The 20,068-nt window shown below is 36.8% G+C and overlaps 1 protein-coding gene across 1 annotated transcript in view; it reads left to right on the top strand.

The window, feature by feature from the left end:
• LOC124783678 (calcium-activated potassium channel slowpoke) overlaps positions 1–20,068 on the top strand; it is an 867,461-nt gene that overhangs the window by 804,164 nt on the left and 43,229 nt on the right. The window contains exons 22-25 of the mRNA XM_047254040.1: positions 627–722; positions 935–1,071; positions 5,547–5,659; positions 5,807–5,962. Coding sequence (XP_047109996.1) covers positions 627–722; positions 935–1,071; positions 5,547–5,659; positions 5,807–5,962 — 502 coding nt within the window. The remainder of the gene's footprint in view (positions 1–626; positions 723–934; positions 1,072–5,546; positions 5,660–5,806; positions 5,963–20,068) is intronic.

The following is a 20,068-nucleotide window of genomic DNA, read 5'->3' as shown; positions in this document are numbered from 1 at the left end:
ACAGGTGAATGTATGTAAGCCACCTGTCTGATCACCTGCATCTGTTCGTGCCCATTGTGTATGTCGACGGACTTGGGCAATTCCATCATGACACTGCAACACCCCACACATCTGGAACTGCTACAGAGAGGATCCAGGAAAACTCTTCTGAGCTTAAACACTTCCACTGGCCACCAAACTCCCCAGATATGAACATTATTGAGCATATCTTGGATGCCTTGCAACGTGCTGCTCAGAAGAGATCTCCACCCCCTCATACTCTTATGGATTTATGGACAGCCCTGCAGGATCCATGGTGCCAATTCCATCCAGCACCTCTTCAGGGATTAGTCAAGTCCGTGCAATGTCGTGTTGTGGCACTTATGTGTGCTCGCTTGGGCCCTACATGATATTAGGCAGATGTACCAATTTCTTTGGCTCTTCAGTGTAGGTACATCTATGTATACTATTCTTAAGACCCCCAGATATAAAACTATAATTTTCATAGGTTAGCAGTTTCTCTGTCTTTCCATCAATCCCTTTTTAATGAATGAGTCAAAGTGAAACCACAAACTGTTTTCTGGAATAAAAATTGTTGTATTTTCTGCTTTGCTTCAATGTTTGACATGTACTTCTTTACTTTGCAGCAGCAAGTGAGCAAGACAATCTCACGCCTGTAGGTAGTCCTATTGTTCTTCAAAGGAGAGGGTCGGTCTACGGAGCCAATGTGCCTATGATAACAGGTATCTGCAGTACTCAGTATGATATGAAATTATATGGTGGGCTGTGTATTCTATTCTTGAAGACATAATGTTATCACTAAAAAAGAATACAAATAACTTTTTAATTGATATAGGAATATAATTAATACTTTCATCCAGAGGAATTTGTAGAATATTGTGATGTGTTACATTGTAGTGTGGAATGAACTGTTTCACCTGTTACATTTTTTCAGAGCTAGTAAATGACAGCAATGTGCAGTTCCTGGACCAAGATGATGATGACGATCCTGACACAGAGCTTTATCTTACACAGCCTTTTGCCTGTGGTACTGCTTTTGCTGTTAGCGTCCTTGACTCCCTTATGTCTACTGTAAGTACCAGTCTGATATGTAGCCATCTAGTGTTCTTCATGTTAAGGTCTGGCAAGCATAATTTTAGAATTTATGGATGAATTAAACCAAAACTTTTTGCTAGCTGAAAATTGCCACTCTCTAGATGACTTGTATGTTATTCAAGAGCTAACCAGAGAGTAACTTACTTAATAAAATAAAAATTAAAAAAAAGATGAGAGGATACATTTTTATAACATACATAACTCCATATAAATTAAAACACTTATCTTATTAGTACACCAGCTTGTTAATTCCATTGTCATAAAATATTGCCATCTGATACTTCAACTACGAATGGATACATCCATGCACTTCCTCATCATCGCCAAAGCGCTGTGTTGCAAGAGCAGACCTTTGCATGTGGAAACAAGTGAAAATCGCTCAGAGCAAGACCTGAACTGTGCAATGGATGACCATAATGCTCCCATGCGAGACCATCCAAGTTCCATTAAGTTCTAACTGCTGTGTTGGGTCAAGCATTGTCATGAGAGGGAAAACCATGGAATGCAGCTTTCCTCAATGCTTTTTCTGTTTCAGTCTTCTTAATTACTGTAAAATTCTGCACTATCATTATTTATTGTTTGACCACATTCTAGGAAATCCATCATAAGCATGCTCTCTCTGTCCCTAAAAAACAGCTGCCTTGATATTTCTTGATGACAGTGTTTGCAAACAGTTCCTTAGTTTCCTGGTAGAACTCATGTGATTCCACTCCATACACTGTTGTTTTGTCTCACAAATCATGAAATGTGTCCAAGACTTGTCTCCTATTACATCACAATGTAGAAGTGCTTCACCATGTTCATTGTAAGCCTCAAGAAATTTCAAAGCAGCAACTGTGCAATGCTTTATGTGGTCTTCTGACAAGAGCTTTGATTCTCAAGTGGCATAAGATCTTGCATCACAACACTAAACAACAAAGTTCATGAAATTTGAGAAATCTTCACTGAGAGACCCACAATTGTGAAACACTTGTTTTGCAAATCTTTTTGTCTATTTTCTCCACCAGTCCAACATGCTTGTCTGCTGACTTCATACTTCCTCATGAATGTTAGTGCAGCCATTATTAAACATGATGCACCATTGTCTCACTCCAGTTTCACTCATTACATTGTTTCTATACACTTACAGAGTTCCCAATAAATTTCAGTTGATCTCAGGTTTCTGACAAACAAGAACCTAATAACAGATAACACTTCACAGCTTGAAGGGATTTTCTATTGCAGCGCACATTTTGAACATTCACAGTGAATGAAGCAGAGGCGACATGCTCTGCGAGCAATGAATGAAGCAGGGTCAACGTGGCCTGTGAACAATCACAACCTTGTATGTAATAAGTCAGTAGACATTCTGACATCAAGGTAGGGATGCTAGCACCATCTTTCACCATGCAGAGGCAAAACATAAGTTACTCTCTGTATAGCCCTTGTATAAAGTGATATTTTCATGTGTTTACCAGTGGCCACTTACTTTTAAATCCGTTGATGTGGTTCGCTCATTAAGATAGTCTGGTCCCACTGTGCATTTTCTCTCCTGGTAAACATGTTACCTGATTATTTTTTGTACTGTGTCATATTGTTACATTTTCTACAACAAAGGATAGAAATCTTTTCTTGCAGATAATTTTCAGTGACAACCACTTCAGCTGTAATTAAAATAAAACTATTAATATTGATTCAAGCATTTACACATACATTAGTAAACTGATGTCCTATTACCTAAATGCAGAAAAGCTGCTAATTTAATAAAAGGTGTCAGTTTTTAATATTAATGTTGATACTGCTTCAGTCAGCATTAAATCCTTTTGACTATGCTCTAAAGCAGGAAATATAACTGTGTTATAGGCATTACAAAATACTTTTTGCACATTTCTGAGTGCAGGAGTATTCAACAAGCTCTCATCTGACTTTATGTAAGAGATTATGAATACCTACCAGTTCAAAAGAAAATTCCCCCTTGTTTGTGATGTTATAGCTCCTAAACTAGATGTCACATCTCCTAAACTGTGTCTCATACAGCGATGTGTTTCTACAGGTACATTCAGTAGTGTATGTGGCTACAAAGAAGTAATAAATTAAAATGCCCTGCCTGATGCTAAAGTTTTACTGCATGGACAGCAAAAATGTAGTAAACACTAAACTTTTTTTCGTTTCATTATTTTTTGCAGGGTGTCAGTGATAAAAAGTTTCAAAATGTTTGAAATTATACATAAAGCTTATTGGACATCACTAAGTGCTTTTGTTTTCAAACTCAGCATGAGCTGTAGTCTGGATAATTTGCACACCATGAGTTGTACAACGTCAAGACATATACAGATTCTCTAAGTTTAATACCTAACATGCTGTGTCAAATCTTAATGACAACTTTTGAAAATTTTGAATTTGGTCAGTAATTATATAAAAACTGAAAATCAATTTTTTGTTGTTCCTGGAAGCTGTTAGATAGGCAGCCTAGAACTGGATCCGGGTAACTTTTGTAGTGATTTAGCAACACAGATAAGAACATTTTTTTAGTATTGTGATACACTAAAAGTATTAATTTCAATTAATAATCAATAGGACATTTTAACTGGTAAGATTAGGACACAATGCATTGGTCACATCCATGTGTGAAAGCCCCTCTTTTGTAAGAAGTTCTCCTAGCTCTACAATAGCGCATTCGACAGAATGGTTCATACAGTGTTTACCATACCACTGAAAGAGTTACACAATATTCACATTGGTGTGACAAGCATTCTCAGTGATGTGCTTGACTTCGTTATCAATCGTATAATTGAGCTTATGGTCCAAACTGTTGCTTCCACTTTCTACTGTAATTACATTGTCTCCTTTTCCAAGAATAGTTCAAAAACTGTTTTGTATTTAAATTGTTGAGTTGTCATCACCTATTGCAAACTATGAGTGTGCTTAAAACATTTGCACACAGAGCTCACACAGTCTCAGATTAGATAGTTTGCCTACAGACCTCACTCACTGAAAGACAGTGTTCAGGGAAAATGGATTTTCTACCTGGCCGATTAACAGGGTGCTATTAGTTAAAACCAAGAGCCAGAAAATGGTTAAAGAGGAGAACACACCAGCAAAATATTTAACTTTTCTTCCTTTTTATGGGCATTATTTTATTAAAGATAACAAGAATCCTCCATAGATTTCAAGTGAAAATGGTTTTCCATCCCCCACTTGACATTGCAGACCTTGTAGGATCATTAAAGGATGAATTGTTATTGTAGAGGGCCAAAATTTACAAAATACTTTGCCAGTTTTGTATGGGTTATGTAGGTCAGTCCACAAGCACTGTGGGGGGGGGGGGGGGGGGGGGGGGGGGGGGAAGGAAAAAAAAAAACGCTGCACTGAACATTAATACTGCACTCACCTTTTACATCCAAGCAAGTCAGCTATTGCCAAGCATTATAATTCCATTAGACATTTGATGGAATCTGATAAAACAATGATTCTGGCACACAGTAATGTCTTTTTGGGACTCCTTTATTAAAGAATCTATGGAAATAAACTTGACAGACAATCTGATGAACCTCGATAGTGGCTAGCCATTGGACAGTACTTGGAACCCCCATCATCTTCACGATTTGCTCTAATTGTAGATGACAGACTCTGCTGATGACTGTGGTGAGCAGTAATGCAGTGGCCAGCTGAGTTCTGTGGTTCCACCAGTGACGACACTGCCACCAGGTAGTGTGGTCCATCTGTCAACTTGATTTTGATGCATGTGCATAATACCCACAGCATGTTATTCATTGCAGAATGGAGGATATCTTTGTCGGTCTTCAATGCCTGAGGAAAAGTGGCAGGTTCCAGTGTGAAATATCATGAAATGTATTGATGGCAACTGGCTTCGAGCCTGAAATTTGTTGGAGGATGAGCAGTGATGGTTTTCTCCATTACATATGAAACATTTTTACAAAACCTTCCTAACAAGCTACTTTTTCTCCTTTGTCCCATGCCAATTACTTTGTTATTTTTAATAGTGGGAGTTTCACTGGCAGCGTAATTTCTTTTTCTTAATGTTTTATGGAATTCTTTTTCTTTATACTATTATCAATGATGTCCAAAGTTTGGATTGTGTCTTATGCTTATCAGCAGCACTTAATATTTCACCTCCAGAAGGAAAGTCTGGGAAGCAATTCTTTTCATAATTTTATAATTTTCGTAAGTGAAAGTTTCTTCTATTTCTTCTTCAGTAGGGTTATTGTACTGAAATTTCATATTACCCTCTCTCACTTTCAGTGTGCTGAATGCTCAACGATAACATTCCAAGCCTTCTAACATGTGATTTTTGTAAAATTATTAGTAATATTTTTTTTACCACAATATATGGGCCATAATATCTAAGTTGCTGAGAAGAGAGATCTTAACACATCTCATTTGTTAATTTAAATTGGCCTACTATATCAATATACACTCTGTTAAACAGATAATCTTGTTTGGATTTTTAGACATATTTCAATCAGAATGCACTGACACTCATCCGTTCACTAATAACTGGTGGTGCTACTCCTGAGTTGGAGCTTATTCTGGCAGAAGGTGCAGGTCTGAGGGGAGGTTACAGGTATGTATATGCATTAGTTTTGATCTTTTCACTTCAAAATTATTGTATTCGCTAAGTAAAAATGGAAAAAAATAACAAAAATTAGTGTTAAATTCTTTTCAGCACTGTATGCTAATTTAAGCTTCTTAATTATTTTCACATTTGCAGTACTGCAGACAGTTTATCAAACAGAGATAGGTGCAGAGTGGGTCAGATATCATTGTATGATGGACCTCTAGCTCAGTATGGTGAGACTGGAAAGTATGGTGACCTGTTTGTAGCTGCACTGAAGTCATATGGCATGCTTTGTATTGGGCTGTACAGGTAGGCATACTTTTAATTAGTAATTATTTTTGACATTATATGTAGTTTAGCATTTGTTGCATAAGTTGCAACTGTGTCCCACATTAGAAGCATTTTTAGTTACTTGTACCTTCTTTTTCTTGCATTAATTTTTTCTTCCATAAAATAGTGTATATTTATGATTTAACTGTTTTTTATAGTTCCATACATCAGTCAGTAAAAATGGAACCTTTATAGGATCACCTTGTTGTTCATCTGTCAAAAAGTTTGTCAGTCTGTCTTTTTTTCCAACTGTTAAAATCCCCTTTTTTTCAGGAATGGGTAGATGTATGAAGTTGAAATTCATGTTAGGTACTAATGTCTAGACTCCCTTGGCAATGTAAAAAGTTTAAGCTTCTAAGTCACTGCAATCAAAAGATATGGCTGCCATGTCACTTATTGTGGTACTTACAAACTCAGTCATCAAAACCTATGGGTAAAGTATTTGTATACATGTTGAGGGCCTGATGGCCTAGCAGTAAATCGTGCCAGGAAACCGAGGCATGAAGGGATCAAATCTCAATCAGATGACAGATTTTTTTACTCTTTGTTGTTAAGCTAGTCATCACATCTGAACAATCTGAGGAGTCACAAGGAACAACATGGTTCAGATACAACATTAAACGGTATGTCACATTTCCCTAGTTGGATAACTGAGATGGGTTAGGGACATAATTGTTGCCAAAGTGGCATCCAATAGAAAGACCTGCACCAGGCTGCAGAGCCACATAAAATTATCATTATTTTATCTATATATGAATATAATAGAGGGAAACATTCCACGTGGGAAAAATATATCTAAAAACAAAGATGATGTAACTTACCAAACGAAAGCATTGGTGTGTTGATAGACACACAAACAAACACAAACACACACACAAAATTCAAGCTTTCGCAACCCACGGTTGCTTCATCAGGAAAGATGGAAGGAGAGGGAAAGACGAAAGGATGTGGATTTTAAGGGAGAGGGTAAGGAGTTATTCCAATCCTGAGAGCAGAAAGACTTACCTTAGGGGGCAAAGGACAGGTATACACTTGCACGCACACACACATATCCATCCGCACATATAGAGGCACAAGCAGACATATGACATATGTCTGCTTGTGTCTGTATATGTGCGGATGGATATGTGTGTGTGTGTGTGTGTGTGTGTGTGTGTGTGTGTGTGTGTGTGCGCGCGAGTGTATACCTGTTCTTTTATCCCCCTAAGGTAAGTCTTTCCGCTCCCGGGATTGGAATAACTCCTTACCCTCTCCCCTAAAACCCACATCCTTTCGTCTTTTCCTCTCCTTCCCTCTTTCCTGATGAAGCAACCGTGGGTTGCGAAAGCTTGAATATTGCGTGTGTGTTTGTTTGTGTGTCTATCAACATACCAATTCTTTTGTTTGGTAAGTTACATCATCTTCGTTTTTAGATTTATTATCTATATACATATATAAGTTTGTGCAGAACTCTCAGAACTCAAGCCCTATTCACAGTTGTCCAGTTTTTCACCATAATATCAGCATGCAAGACACTGCTAATTTTCATCCATACATATCAGTTTATAACTATCCTGTCATATTTACCACGTAATATATTTCTGAGCATTATTAGAGTTATGATTAAGTCTTTTTGTCCCATATCTCAGGGACTAAAATAACCACGTTTTAGTGGCAGGTACGAGCAGTGATGTTAAGTGTATTTACTGCCTTCACTCTACATTTATACTGCTAAAACCACTTCATTATGTTTAGGAGCAGGTATTCTTTATGCCACTATCATTTTCATCATTTTTTTTGTTCCATTCACCAATGACGTTCAGGAAGAATGGCTGTTGGTGAACCTCTGTATGAGAACGTATTTATCTGATCTTACTGTCATGTTCATTTCACATGATATGTTTAAGAAGTGGTAGTATGTTCCTTAACTCTTCCTGGAGTATATGTTCTTGAAATATTAACAGTGAACCACCCCATGATGTATAGTAACTTTTTGTAAAATCTGCCGCTGAATTTGGCTGGGTCCTTACATGTTGTTTTCGCACTTACTATTTTTTATTTATTTAGTCCTTCAAATCCTATAAGTATAGAATATATACAAGGATATTGGACATGGTTAGGTATTTACAAGAAAAAATACAGTTTGTATTGCAATCCTAAGGAGTAGATATTGATGTAATTTAGCAAAGATTCATACATACAACAAACATTACAGGCAATATACCAAGTAGAATATTAATAATACTAAAGGAGCTAATAACAAAATATATGACTGTTCCCTGGATCTACTTTATTGTGTATAAGTCCTACAATTTTCTGTCAATGATACTTCCCTACATACAACAAAGTCATTTTGAGATGGCCCCAGGGAGGTCATCCAGTGATATCCTCCATCCAGATGTAACAAAAAATGGTTACAGTTTACATATATATGCTAGTGGAGTCTCAAGAGCCATTAATTGGACATCTTGCAAGTGCAGAGACCACAGAATATATGCTACAGGATCTCAGGATCTTTATGCTCATCAAATCAATATTGTAAATATAGTGAACATCACTGTCAATTGTCTTTACTTTTATTATGACCACAAATAACCTATGAGATTACTTCACAAACAATTGCAGAACCTGCATAACTTTTCAGAACTGGAAGAAGAAGAAATATTCCCCATGTGGAAAAATATACTATGGAAGAGAAAAGTGGAAAAGTAGACACATTTGCTAGAAGTTCAGATAATGTGCATCTTGTCACATAAAATTTCCTCTTTCCATTCAGCTGGTTTTTAAGAGTTTTAACAATAGCAGCTCGGTTATGAATGTTGGGCATAAACAATTTGTGTCCTGCAATTACTTATTCATCTAAGAAAATATGTATATGGGGAAGGCGGCGTGGGGGGGGGGGGGGGGGGGGGGGGGGGTGTCAAAGGTGCTAGACCAGTCAAGCATGTGAGAACTATTCAGAAGAAAAATTTTTCTCTTGATTTCATTGCATGCCCTCCACTCAGCTCATAATCCATTTGTAACTGTTAGTATGATCTGGAACATTAAAAACACTTTTTTCATGTTTGCTGACAAGAGAATAAGACATCAGATGTACTGAGCATGAGAACAGGTAAGCATTTGTGTACATGAAATAATAGATGCACAGAATGGATTTCACACATCATATTGGCAAAAGATTATACACATAGTGAATAACAACTTGCAGATTTTAAATTAATAACATATTTTCCAGAAATTAAGATAAAGCTAATACAACACAGAATAGAGCATTGCCCTTTGAACCAGTTGCATCCTTCAACATAAAGACCAACCCTTCTGCACCACTCATTGCAGCTCTGCCGTCATGCTGCATTTATATTCAGACATGTGAAGCAGAAAGCGGCTCTATGTAAGTTGAAAGGGGATCGAGTTATAAAGTTTTGTTTGTTGTCTCGTCTGATTACAGGTATCTTTTACTGTCAATGTAAGTTTGTGAGAAGTTAAATAAATATTATCAGGACATCTTACAGAAATAACAAACACTTATCAGACACACTCTGTAGGCACCATATCACTGCCAAACTTTTAAAATGAATGAATTGGTAATAGACTGACAAAACAGAATCAAATCTTGTACTCTACATCTTAAAGAGTACTGTGTCAGCAGCTCTTTTGAGGTATGCCACATTAAGGAATTTTTATTTATTTATTTATTTATTCTTCTGTTGTACAATGTACATTGTATGGATGTCACCAGTGGTTGATACAATTGTTCTTTTTAAATAAAACACATAGATTCTTACATTTTTGTAGTTATTATAATTAGTCCTATTGTATTTCCACTTATGTCATTTGTTGTGCATGTGAATGTACGTATTTTCGGTCAAAAAGGGCTAGAGCATGAAAGATAGTGTAAATACTGCTGCTATTGTGTGTTTCTGTGCTCCATCCATTGATCTTCTGTAGGTGAGAGGTTGTCTTTTCCTTATTTTACTTATTGCTCCATCCAGGAATTTCGATTATTGCTAAATAATACATGTCCATGGAAGTAAAGTTATATATAATGTGTTCAACGATATTATTTTGCTACGAAGGGTTATTTTAAATATCCGTATACAGTAGGACAACTGCATATTCATGTAAGAACTCTCTATATGCTTTACAGACAACCCTTATTTCATAAATGTTAATTTGGAATTGAACATGCCAATTGTACAAATTCTGTTTGTGCTACTATCAGTAAATGCTTTAATGCCAGCTAAGACCGTTCATATATAAATTTTTATTTGAGGGACATCCACAACTGTTGTGCAGTATGTTCATGGTAAACAAATCCAATACACATGTAAAACACTTAATGAAGTCTTGCATGACAGAAGCTGCAATACACTACCACAGTTATGGGTGCTTAGCCCCATCATCAGGAGTACCTGAATTCTAGCAGTAGTAGGACACAATGTCCAGGCCCAAAAAACTAGTAGAAAACATCTACTGTAGGTGGACTATCAGATAACTTCCCAGATTGTTGCTGCAAAGAACCCTGACTTTCAATTGTGGCCTGGAAAAATGCCTCTTGTCCCAAAATTGCCACCAGGAGTGCACGCAGTTGAACACTGATAACAGCATGTCTGTGTGACCCATGTGGCTATGGGAAATACTTCCTTTTCAATACAGTTTCATACTGGCACTTCATGAACAAGTCATGTGAGTGGCTTGAAGAATTACTAGCAAACAGAACATAGTATGTTATTCTGAACTGAAAGAAGTCTTTAGACATAACAGTTTTCTTGAGTTTCACACAGAATTTAATGGGGATGCCTTGCTTCTCTAACTCTACCATCTCAAAATTCACAGACTGTGTGACACAACATTCTACTCAATACAGCACTGAACAATGAGTAACAGCATATGACAATGGAACTTACAGTGGTTACACATTAAACACTGATGTGTGCAGGGATTCCAACCACATTTCACTCCAACACACTATTGATGCAAAATTAAGAATGTTCTGGAATTTTCTGGACAGATCATGTATGTTCCATAGTGTTATGATCATAAATAGCTTTAAATGTTGGCCTACATGATTCTCTCCATTTAAGGTTGGCTATCATTCTTATTGCTCCTTTTTGTAATTTGAATAACTCATTAATGTTTGGTTTGGAGGTGCCTCCCCATAAAACTATGCCCTAACTTCCTGTTGAAAAGAGTAGTACTTAGTATATCATTTTCACAATATTTCAACAATGGAAAACCCAGGATGGACTGTAACATTACTATGAAAAGGATAGTTTCTACTCACTGTGTAGCAGAGATGTTGAGTTGCATATAGTCACAACAAAAAGACAGTAAGAAATTGATCTTTCAGTCAAGAAGGCCTTCATCAGAGATAGGACTCTCTCTCTCTCTCTCTCTCTCTCTCTCTCTCCCTCTCTCTCTCTCATGCAAATGCAACTCACATACGCATGACTGCAGTCTTGGCTGCTGAGTTCACAGCAGCCAGAGACTGTGATCATGATGTGTATGTGTGTGTGTGTGTGTGTGTGTGTGTGTGTGTGTGTGTGTGTTTTCTCTCTCTGACAAAGGCCTCATTGGCCAAAATCTCATTTGATGATAGTCATTCTGTTGCGCCTATCTGTGAGTTAGCATCTCCTCTATATGGTGAGTAGCAACTATCCTTTTCACAATATTTTCATAATACTGTATTTGTGGCTTTTGGGTAGCTGAGTTTGGGCAGTACAAATGGTTTTAAGATGATTTTCTGACTTACATATTCAGTGTGTTGATCCCAGTTTATATTTTCATTGATTATTATTCCAACAAATTTAGTGTACTTGAAATTTTCAACTTTGCACCCATCTATGTGAATGTTGATGTCTTCACTGTGAAGGCTGTTTAGTTTGAAATTTAGACAAAGAATTTTAGTAATATTTTTATGCAAATTTAATTCAGTAAATCTTTGAATAGCACTATTTATTTCTAATCTGTCTTTTATTTCTATATTTTCTGTGTTTTTGTCCATGAACAATAGAATTGTGTCATCGGCAAAAGTAACTATTTTACCATAATTTATGATGTTTGGGGTCTGATTTGCGTATAAAATGAAAAGCAGCGGGCCAAGAACTGATCCATGTGGTACATAGAAGTGCAGAGTCATTGCCTCAGATCTTATTTTCTCTTGTGTCATTTTTGTGGTTCTATATTTGTCTTATGTTTGTCAGTTTATAATAGCATCCACTCTGCTGCGTTCCCTCTTATGCTAACATTTCTACTAAAATTTGGTACTCTACACAATCAGATGCTTTTATTAGATCCATAAATACTCATACACATTGCCTTTTAGAGTCTAAGTTGGTTATAGTCATGATAGGATTTATGACTGCATCTGTGGTGCATTTGTCTTTCTGGAAGACAAACTGGTTCTCATTGTTTAATTCATATTTCATCATAAATGCAATTAGTCTTTGTGCATAAGCTCATTCAAATACTTTTATATAACTATAGATCTATAATGTCCTGGTCTATATTCTTTTTCCCTTTCTATGAACTGGTTTTATCAGTGCTTCTTTAAGCAATTTTAAAAAATTCCTTCAGGAATTGTGTGTTACTGAGTTGTGTAACAGATTTCTTGGGTTCCTATATACAGTATTTAATTTCTGTAGATGATAATCTATCAGTGCCATGTGATTTTGTTTGTTTTAGGTTTTTTATTATCTGTCTTGTTTCCGCTTTCACTGGAAACAGCTCAGTGGTTATTTATTTGGGCTCATAAATGCTTTCAATGTGTTGTTATATTTAGTATTTGTTTTTTCTTTTAGTTTATGCCCTCCTGTGGCTAAATTAATCAACTTATAGTGCATTAGGGGGCATACATTGTTTTGTATTTTCTGTAATACTCTTTAAAGATTTCATCATTGCTAGTTTTGTATATCCTCTGAAACATTTTTCTGTTGTTCCTAGACACCAAAACACTTTTTGTTACACAACTTCATTTTTATGGACTTTTGGAATTAGTCACTTTTACTGGGCACGTTATGTTGAGATAGTAGGAAAAGGTATTTATAAAATTTGTAGTTTCAATATCCAGTAAATAATCTTTTCCAGCATTTCCCATCCTTCTTTCTCAAACTTAAATCTAAGGGCTGTAAAGTTCTGTTCATTTAGGCTTCATTTTTCACATTTCTTTGCATCTTTTCTTTTGTGGTGATACAATTTAAGCATATTTTGATTGTCTTATGGTCTGACAGCTGTTTCTATGATTTCAGTTTTATACTGAAAGTCACATAGATTTGTGAATATGTGATCTATTTATTGATAGGTGTTTGCAGTTGTACATGTTGGATTTGAGGCTGCATTGTGTAAGCCATATATTTAAGTTCACTACTGTCTCTGGAATCATGGAATGTGTGTATGTTTAGGTCACTTAGTGGTATAAGTGCACAGCTTTTGCTTAGTTTTCAGTGGAAGTGTGTATGCACCCATTTGGCGATCTGTAGAAGTTTAGGATGTGGAGTGACAAACTACTTACATTTAAAAATAAAGATGCTGTAACTTACCAAACGAAAGCGTTGGTATGTTGATAGGAGACAATAAAAAACACACAAACACACACACAAATTTCAAGCTTTCGCAACCCACGGTTGCTTCATCAGGAAAGAGGGAAGGAGAGGGAAAGACGAAAGGATGTGGGTTTTAAGGGAGAGGGTAAGGAGTCATTCCAACCCTGGGAGCGGAAAGACTTACCTTAGGTGGAAAAAGGGACAGGTATACACTCGCACACACACACATATCCATCCACACATATACAGACACAAGCAGACATATGTAATTGTGTATGTATATGTGCAGATGGATATGTGTGTGTGCGAGTGTATACCTGTCCCTTTTTCAGTGTCTGTCACTTTCATGTATATATTTAATTAACTGTCCAGCTCCTTCTGCCAGCCGACATGACTTCCAATCATTAGAATCCACATCTGTTCTCCCAAAAAGAGTTCCTTCGTATACTTTATAATACCTCTCCAATTTTTCATAACCTCTTTTGCCTAAACAACCTTTTATATACCTCCAGTTTGAATCATGGTTTTGGTTCCTTCTGATTTTGTTGCACATCACCCTATTAATTTTCTCAGTATGTATACCCTTCATATATCTGGTTTTAAACACTTTTTTCCTCATCTGATCAAAATTTTTATACCTGCACCTAATGGTATCCTTGACAATGCATCTGCACAACATTGTCTACAACTTTAATATATTTAATTTCATAATTAAATTGTTGCAAATATATTCCCCATCTGGTAAGTCTGTTGCAGTATAGTCTACATTCTTGTAGGTAGTGTAATGTGAGGTGCCATATCCCAGATTGCGCGGCCCCTCCTGCCAGAGGGTCGAGCCCTCCCTCAGGCATGGGTGTGTGTGTGTTGTTCTTAGCATAAGTTAGTTTAAGTAGTGTGTAAATCGAGGGACCAATGACCTCAGCAGTTTGGTCCCTTAGGTATTCACACAGCTTAGTGCTTTGTGGTCTGAATATACAATTATTCTATGACCCAACAAATATGTTCTGAATTTAATAAATGCCCAGTAAACAGCTAACAATTCCTTCTCTGTAACTCCATAAAATTTCTCATGTTTTAACAGCATTCTACTTGCAAAGACAGTTGTGTCATGTGTGATTTCCCCATTAACTTCATTTCCTGTAATAGTTCTGCTCCCAAACTGTAATGCCTCTTATTTGTGTGTAACAAAATGATAGGCAAAAATCTGGTCTGTGTAACAAATTTTGATTATTCATTCTTTCTTAATGTTTTCAAACACTTTCTGACACTCTTGGGTCCAAAATCCAATTAGTCTTCTTTATAAATAAATTGCTTAAACAGGATGCATTCACACATTGTCCACTCATAAATTATCAATAAAATCCATAAACAGACTTCTACTATGTGGTGATGGAAAATCTGAGATTACTTTCATTTTATCAGGCTCTGTCAAGATTCCTTTCCCAGCAATTACATGACCTAAGAATTTTAGTTCAGGGACAGCAAATTTACATTTTTTGAGTTTCAGGGTCATACCTCATTCTCTGAATTTTTCGCACACCTGTTTCAACAACTTCAAATGTTCTTCCTAACTTTGTCCAGTTACCAAAACATCATACACAAAAATAGTAAGTTTTTCTACCAATTCTGGCCAAGTACATAATCTAATGCTCTTAAAAACTCAGTATAGATGAGTTCAGACCAAAAGGTACTACACAGCATAGCAAACATCTACCACTGTAAAGAGAGGCAGTATATTTACAAGATTCAGGAGCTAAAGATACCTGATGAATCTGGAAGTTAACTCCAAACTAGACATAATCTGAATATTTTTAAATTTGTGTTCATCAGTGTTTTCAGCTAGATCTGTTTCTCTGTACAAATACTTGTTCAAATGCCTAGAATCACAAACCAGTGCCATTCCTCCATCTCTTTTGGAAGCAATGACTAATGGGTTATTAATTTTGGGCTAACACTTCTCTCAGTGATGTCACAAACTTCCATCTACGCAATTCTTTTTCAACTGGCAGGTCTCTTAGCTACAGGTACACAATATGATTTTATAAAGAATGGTTGATGTGGTTTTAGCTGTAAAGTACACTGATATCTCTCTCACTCTGCCTGGAATAATATTACTAAACACATCACTATAATCCCATAAAAAAAGATTCCAATGCGTCTTTTGATTATCTGTTAACCCTTTTGCTTCTGAAATCTTAGTGTCTACAAGTTCTTAAATTCTGCTTCATTTGTGTCTAATCCTAGAATATCTTTGACTACAAATCCATTGTCTTTTTAAACACTGTGTTCTATTTATTTTCTCCTCCTCATAATATATAGTTAACTTTATTAAAATCAGTACAAATATAGTCTCCATCAACTGCATTGATAATCAATTTCTGGCCTCCCCCCAATCAAAACCTGCTTTTACACTAATTATCCATGTCATGCCAAGAACAAGACCTTCACAGAGAGCTTGAATTATTAAATATCCATGCATAAAAGTCCCTCCCTCAATTGCAAAAGTTATTAAAGCCTGACTTTTAACCACTTTACTATGTTTCCCAGTTGCACCTTTAACCCATACTCCAATTACAGGTAATTCTATATAGTCCTCATTATGGTTTATTTTTTTATCTGAGGATTTTGATACTCCAGAGATTTGACTGCCTGTGTCAGCAAGGCACCTGCCTTCCCATGATCCTGTTCTGACCTTAATGAACAGACAACAAACTTCAGTACATTTATAATCCAAACATCCTCATATGACAGGTCATCTTCTATCTCTTCAAAAAAAAAGCCTCTAAAATCATTGTTGCTCTTACCACTTTCATTGCCATGACACACTTTCATTAAACTAATATAACAATGAAAGTAATCAATTATTGACAATTCCTTCTCACCCCATCCTGCAAGTCTCCCCTGACCCAGGGTTCTGGTTGACTTTCCTGAACTGTACCCCTTTCCCTAAACCTCTCCAGTCCTTTTCCTTCACCCCTGTTCCTACCCTTCGATCAGAAGAAGGAGCCACTGGTTGCGAAAGCTTGTAAAAGTTAAACCCTTTTTTGTGTGTGTGTGTGTGTGTGTGTGTGTGTGTGTGTGTGTGTGTGTTTTCTGCTGCTGCTATTTGGTGAGTACACATTATATTTTCATTAAACTAACATGGATATCTGCGGGCGGGGACTACTCAAGTGGACGTCGTTATCAGGAGAAAGAAAACTGGCATTCTACAGATCAGAGCGTGGAACGTCAGATCCCTTAACTGGGCAGGTAGGTTAGAAAATTTAAAAAGGGAACTGGATAGGTTGAAGTTAGATATAGTGGGAATTAGTGAAGTTCGGTGGCAGGAGGAACAAGACTTTTGGTCAGGTGAATACAGGGTTATAAATACAAAATCAAATAGGGGTAATGCAGGAGTAGGTTTAATAATGAATAAAAAAATAGGAGTGTGGATAAGCGACTACCAATAGCTTAGTGAACGCATTATTGTGGCCAAGATAGACACGAAGCCCATGCCTACTATAGTAGTACAAGTTTATATGCCAACTAGCTCTGCAGATGATGAAGAAATTGATGAAATGTATGATGAGATAAAAGAAATTATTCAGGTAGTGAAGGGAGACGAAAATTTAATAGTCATGGGTGACTGGAATTTGAGAGTAGGAAAGGGAGAGAAGGAAACATAGTGGGTGAATATGGATTGGGGGCGATAAATGAAAGAGGAAGCCGCCTGGTAGAATTTTGCACAGAGCATAAGTTAATTATAGCTAACACTTGGTTCAAGAATCATAAAAGAAGGTTGTATACATGGAAGAATCCTGGAGATACTGACAGGTTTGAGATAGATTATTTAATGGTTAAGACAGAGACTTAGGAACCAGGTTTTAAATTGTAAGACATTTCCAGGGGCAGACGTGGACTCTAACCACAATCTATTGGTTATGAACTGTAGATTAAAACTGAAGAAACTGCAAAAAGGTGGGAATTTAAGGAGATGGGGCCTGGATAATCTGACTAAACCAGAGGTTGTACAGAGTTTCAGGGAGAGCATAAGGGAAACAATTGACAGGAATGGGGGAAAGAAATACAGCAGAAGAAGAATAGGTAGCTCTGAGGGATGAAGTAGTGAAGGTAGCAGAGGATCAAGTAGGTAAAAAGACGAGGGCTAGTTAGAACTCCTTGGGTAACAGAAGAAATATCGAATTTAATTGATGAAAGGAGAAAATATAAAAACACTGTAAATGAAGCAGGCAAAAGGGAATACAAACGTCTCAAAAATGAGATCGACAGGAAGTGCAAAATGGCTAAGTAGGGATGGCTAAAAGACAAATGTAAGGATGTAGAGGCTTATCTCACTAGGGGGTAAGATAGATACTGACTACAGGAAAATTAAAGAGAGCTTTGGAGAAAAGAGAGCCACTTGCATGAATATCAAGAGCTCAGATGGAAACCCAGTTCTAAGTAAAGAAGGGAAAGCAGAAACGTGGAAGGAGTATATAGAGGGTCTATACAAGGGCAGTGTACTTGAGGACAATTATGGAAATGAAAGAGGATGTAGATGAAGATGAAATGGGAGATATGATACTGCGTGAAGAGTTTGACAGAGCACTGAAAGACCTGAGTCGAAACAAGGCCCCGAGAGTAGACAACATTCCATTAGAACTACTGACGGTCTTGGGAGAGCCAGTCCTAACAAAACTCTACCATCTGGTGATCAAGATGTATGAGACAGGCGAAATACCCTCAGACTTCAAGAAGAATATAATAATTCCAATCGCAAAGAAAGCAGGTGTTGACAGATGTGAAAATTACCGAACTATCAGTTTAATAAGTCACAGCTGCAAAATACTAATGCGAATTCTTTACAGACGAATGGAAAAACTGGTAGAAGCCGACCTCGGGGGAAGATCAGTTTGGATTCCGTAGAAACATTGGAAACATGTGAGGCAATACTTTCTCTACGACTTATCTTAGAAAATAGATTACGAAAAGGCAAACCTACATTTCTGGCATTTGTAGGCTTGGAGAAAGCTTTTACAATGTTGAGTGGAATACTCTCTTTCAAATTCTAAAGGTGGCAGGGGTAAAATACAGGGAGCGAAAGGCTATTTTCAATATGTACAGAAACCAGATGGCAGTTATAAGAGTCGAGGGGCTTGAAAGGGAAGCAGCGGTTGGGAAGGGAGTGAGACAGGGTTGTAGTCTGCCCCCTATGTTATTCAATCTGTATATCGAGCAAGCAGTAAAGGAAACAAAAGAAAAATTTGGAGTAGAGTATTAAAGTCCATGGAGAAGAAATAAAAACGTTGAGGTTCACTGATGACATTGTAATTCTGTCAGAGACAGCAAAGAACTTGGAAGAGCAGTTGAACGGAATGGACAGTGTCTTGAAAGGAGGATATAAGATGAACATAATCAAAAGCAAAGCAAGGATAGTGGAATGTAGTTGAATTAAATCGGGTGATGCTGAGGGTATTAGATTAGGAAATGAGACACTTAAAATAGTAAAGGAGTTTTGCTATTTGGGGAGCAAATAATTGACGATGGTCGAAGTAGAGAGGATATAAAATGTAGACTGGCAATGGCAAGGAAAGCGTTTCTGAAGAAGAGAAATTTGTTAACATCGAGTATAGATTTAAATGTCAGGAAGTCGTTTCTGAAAGTATTTGTATGGAGTGTAGCCGTGTATGGAAGTGAAACATGGATGATAAATAGTTTCGACAAGAAGAGAATAGAAGCTTTCAAAATGTGGTGCTTCAGAAGAATGCTGAAGATTGGATGGGTAGATCACATAACTAATGAGGAGGTATTGAATAGAATTGGGGAGAAGAGGAGTTTGTGGCACAACTTGACAAGAAGAAGGGACCGGTTGCTAAGACATGTTCTGAGGCATCAAGGGATCACAAATTTAGCATTGGAGGGCAGCGTGGAGGGTAAAAATCGTAGAGGGAGACCTAGAGATGAATGCACTAAGCAGATTTAGAAGGATGTAGGTTGCAGTAAGTACTGGGAAATGAAGAAGCTTGCACAGGATAGCGTAGCATGGAGAGCTGCATCAAACCAGTCATAGGACTGAAGACAACAACAACAACATGGATATCATTGTCACTGTCACTGAGAATTTCATCACTTACTTGTTTCACTTGGAACAGCACTGTGGTACTTGTCTTTAAGTTGTTTTACAATAATGTGTTTAATTTTATGCCACCAGTATGAATACAAAGTTAAACACAGATTTTTTTGTCATTATTCTAAAGCTTTCATCTTTCTCACTAGCATCACTATTTAACCACATATTACATAAAAAGGATTCATTCTCATTCATAACATTAAACAGCTGACTGTCACTGTTACAACCAGTAACAGAATTAGTATGATCATCTATACATGCCTCCTTACTAGTAATTAAATCAAGAGCTTTATTTGGTGTGTTATAGTCATTAATTTCACATTATCATTTAAGAGCATCATAGCTACTACTCCACATTTCTATACTAATACCTAAAGCCTCCAATTCTTCTTTAAAACAAACAAAATACTTTTCTTCCTCATTAATATTCTCATCATCATCACTTACCTTCAATTT

The sequence above is a fragment of the Schistocerca piceifrons genome, chromosome 1 (genome assembly GCF_021461385.2).
Source record: "Schistocerca piceifrons isolate TAMUIC-IGC-003096 chromosome 1, iqSchPice1.1, whole genome shotgun sequence".
NCBI lineage: Eukaryota > Metazoa > Arthropoda > Insecta > Orthoptera > Acrididae > Schistocerca > Schistocerca piceifrons.
Note: the sequence above shows the minus strand (reverse complement) of the source record. Positions and strands in the feature narration are given on the sequence as shown.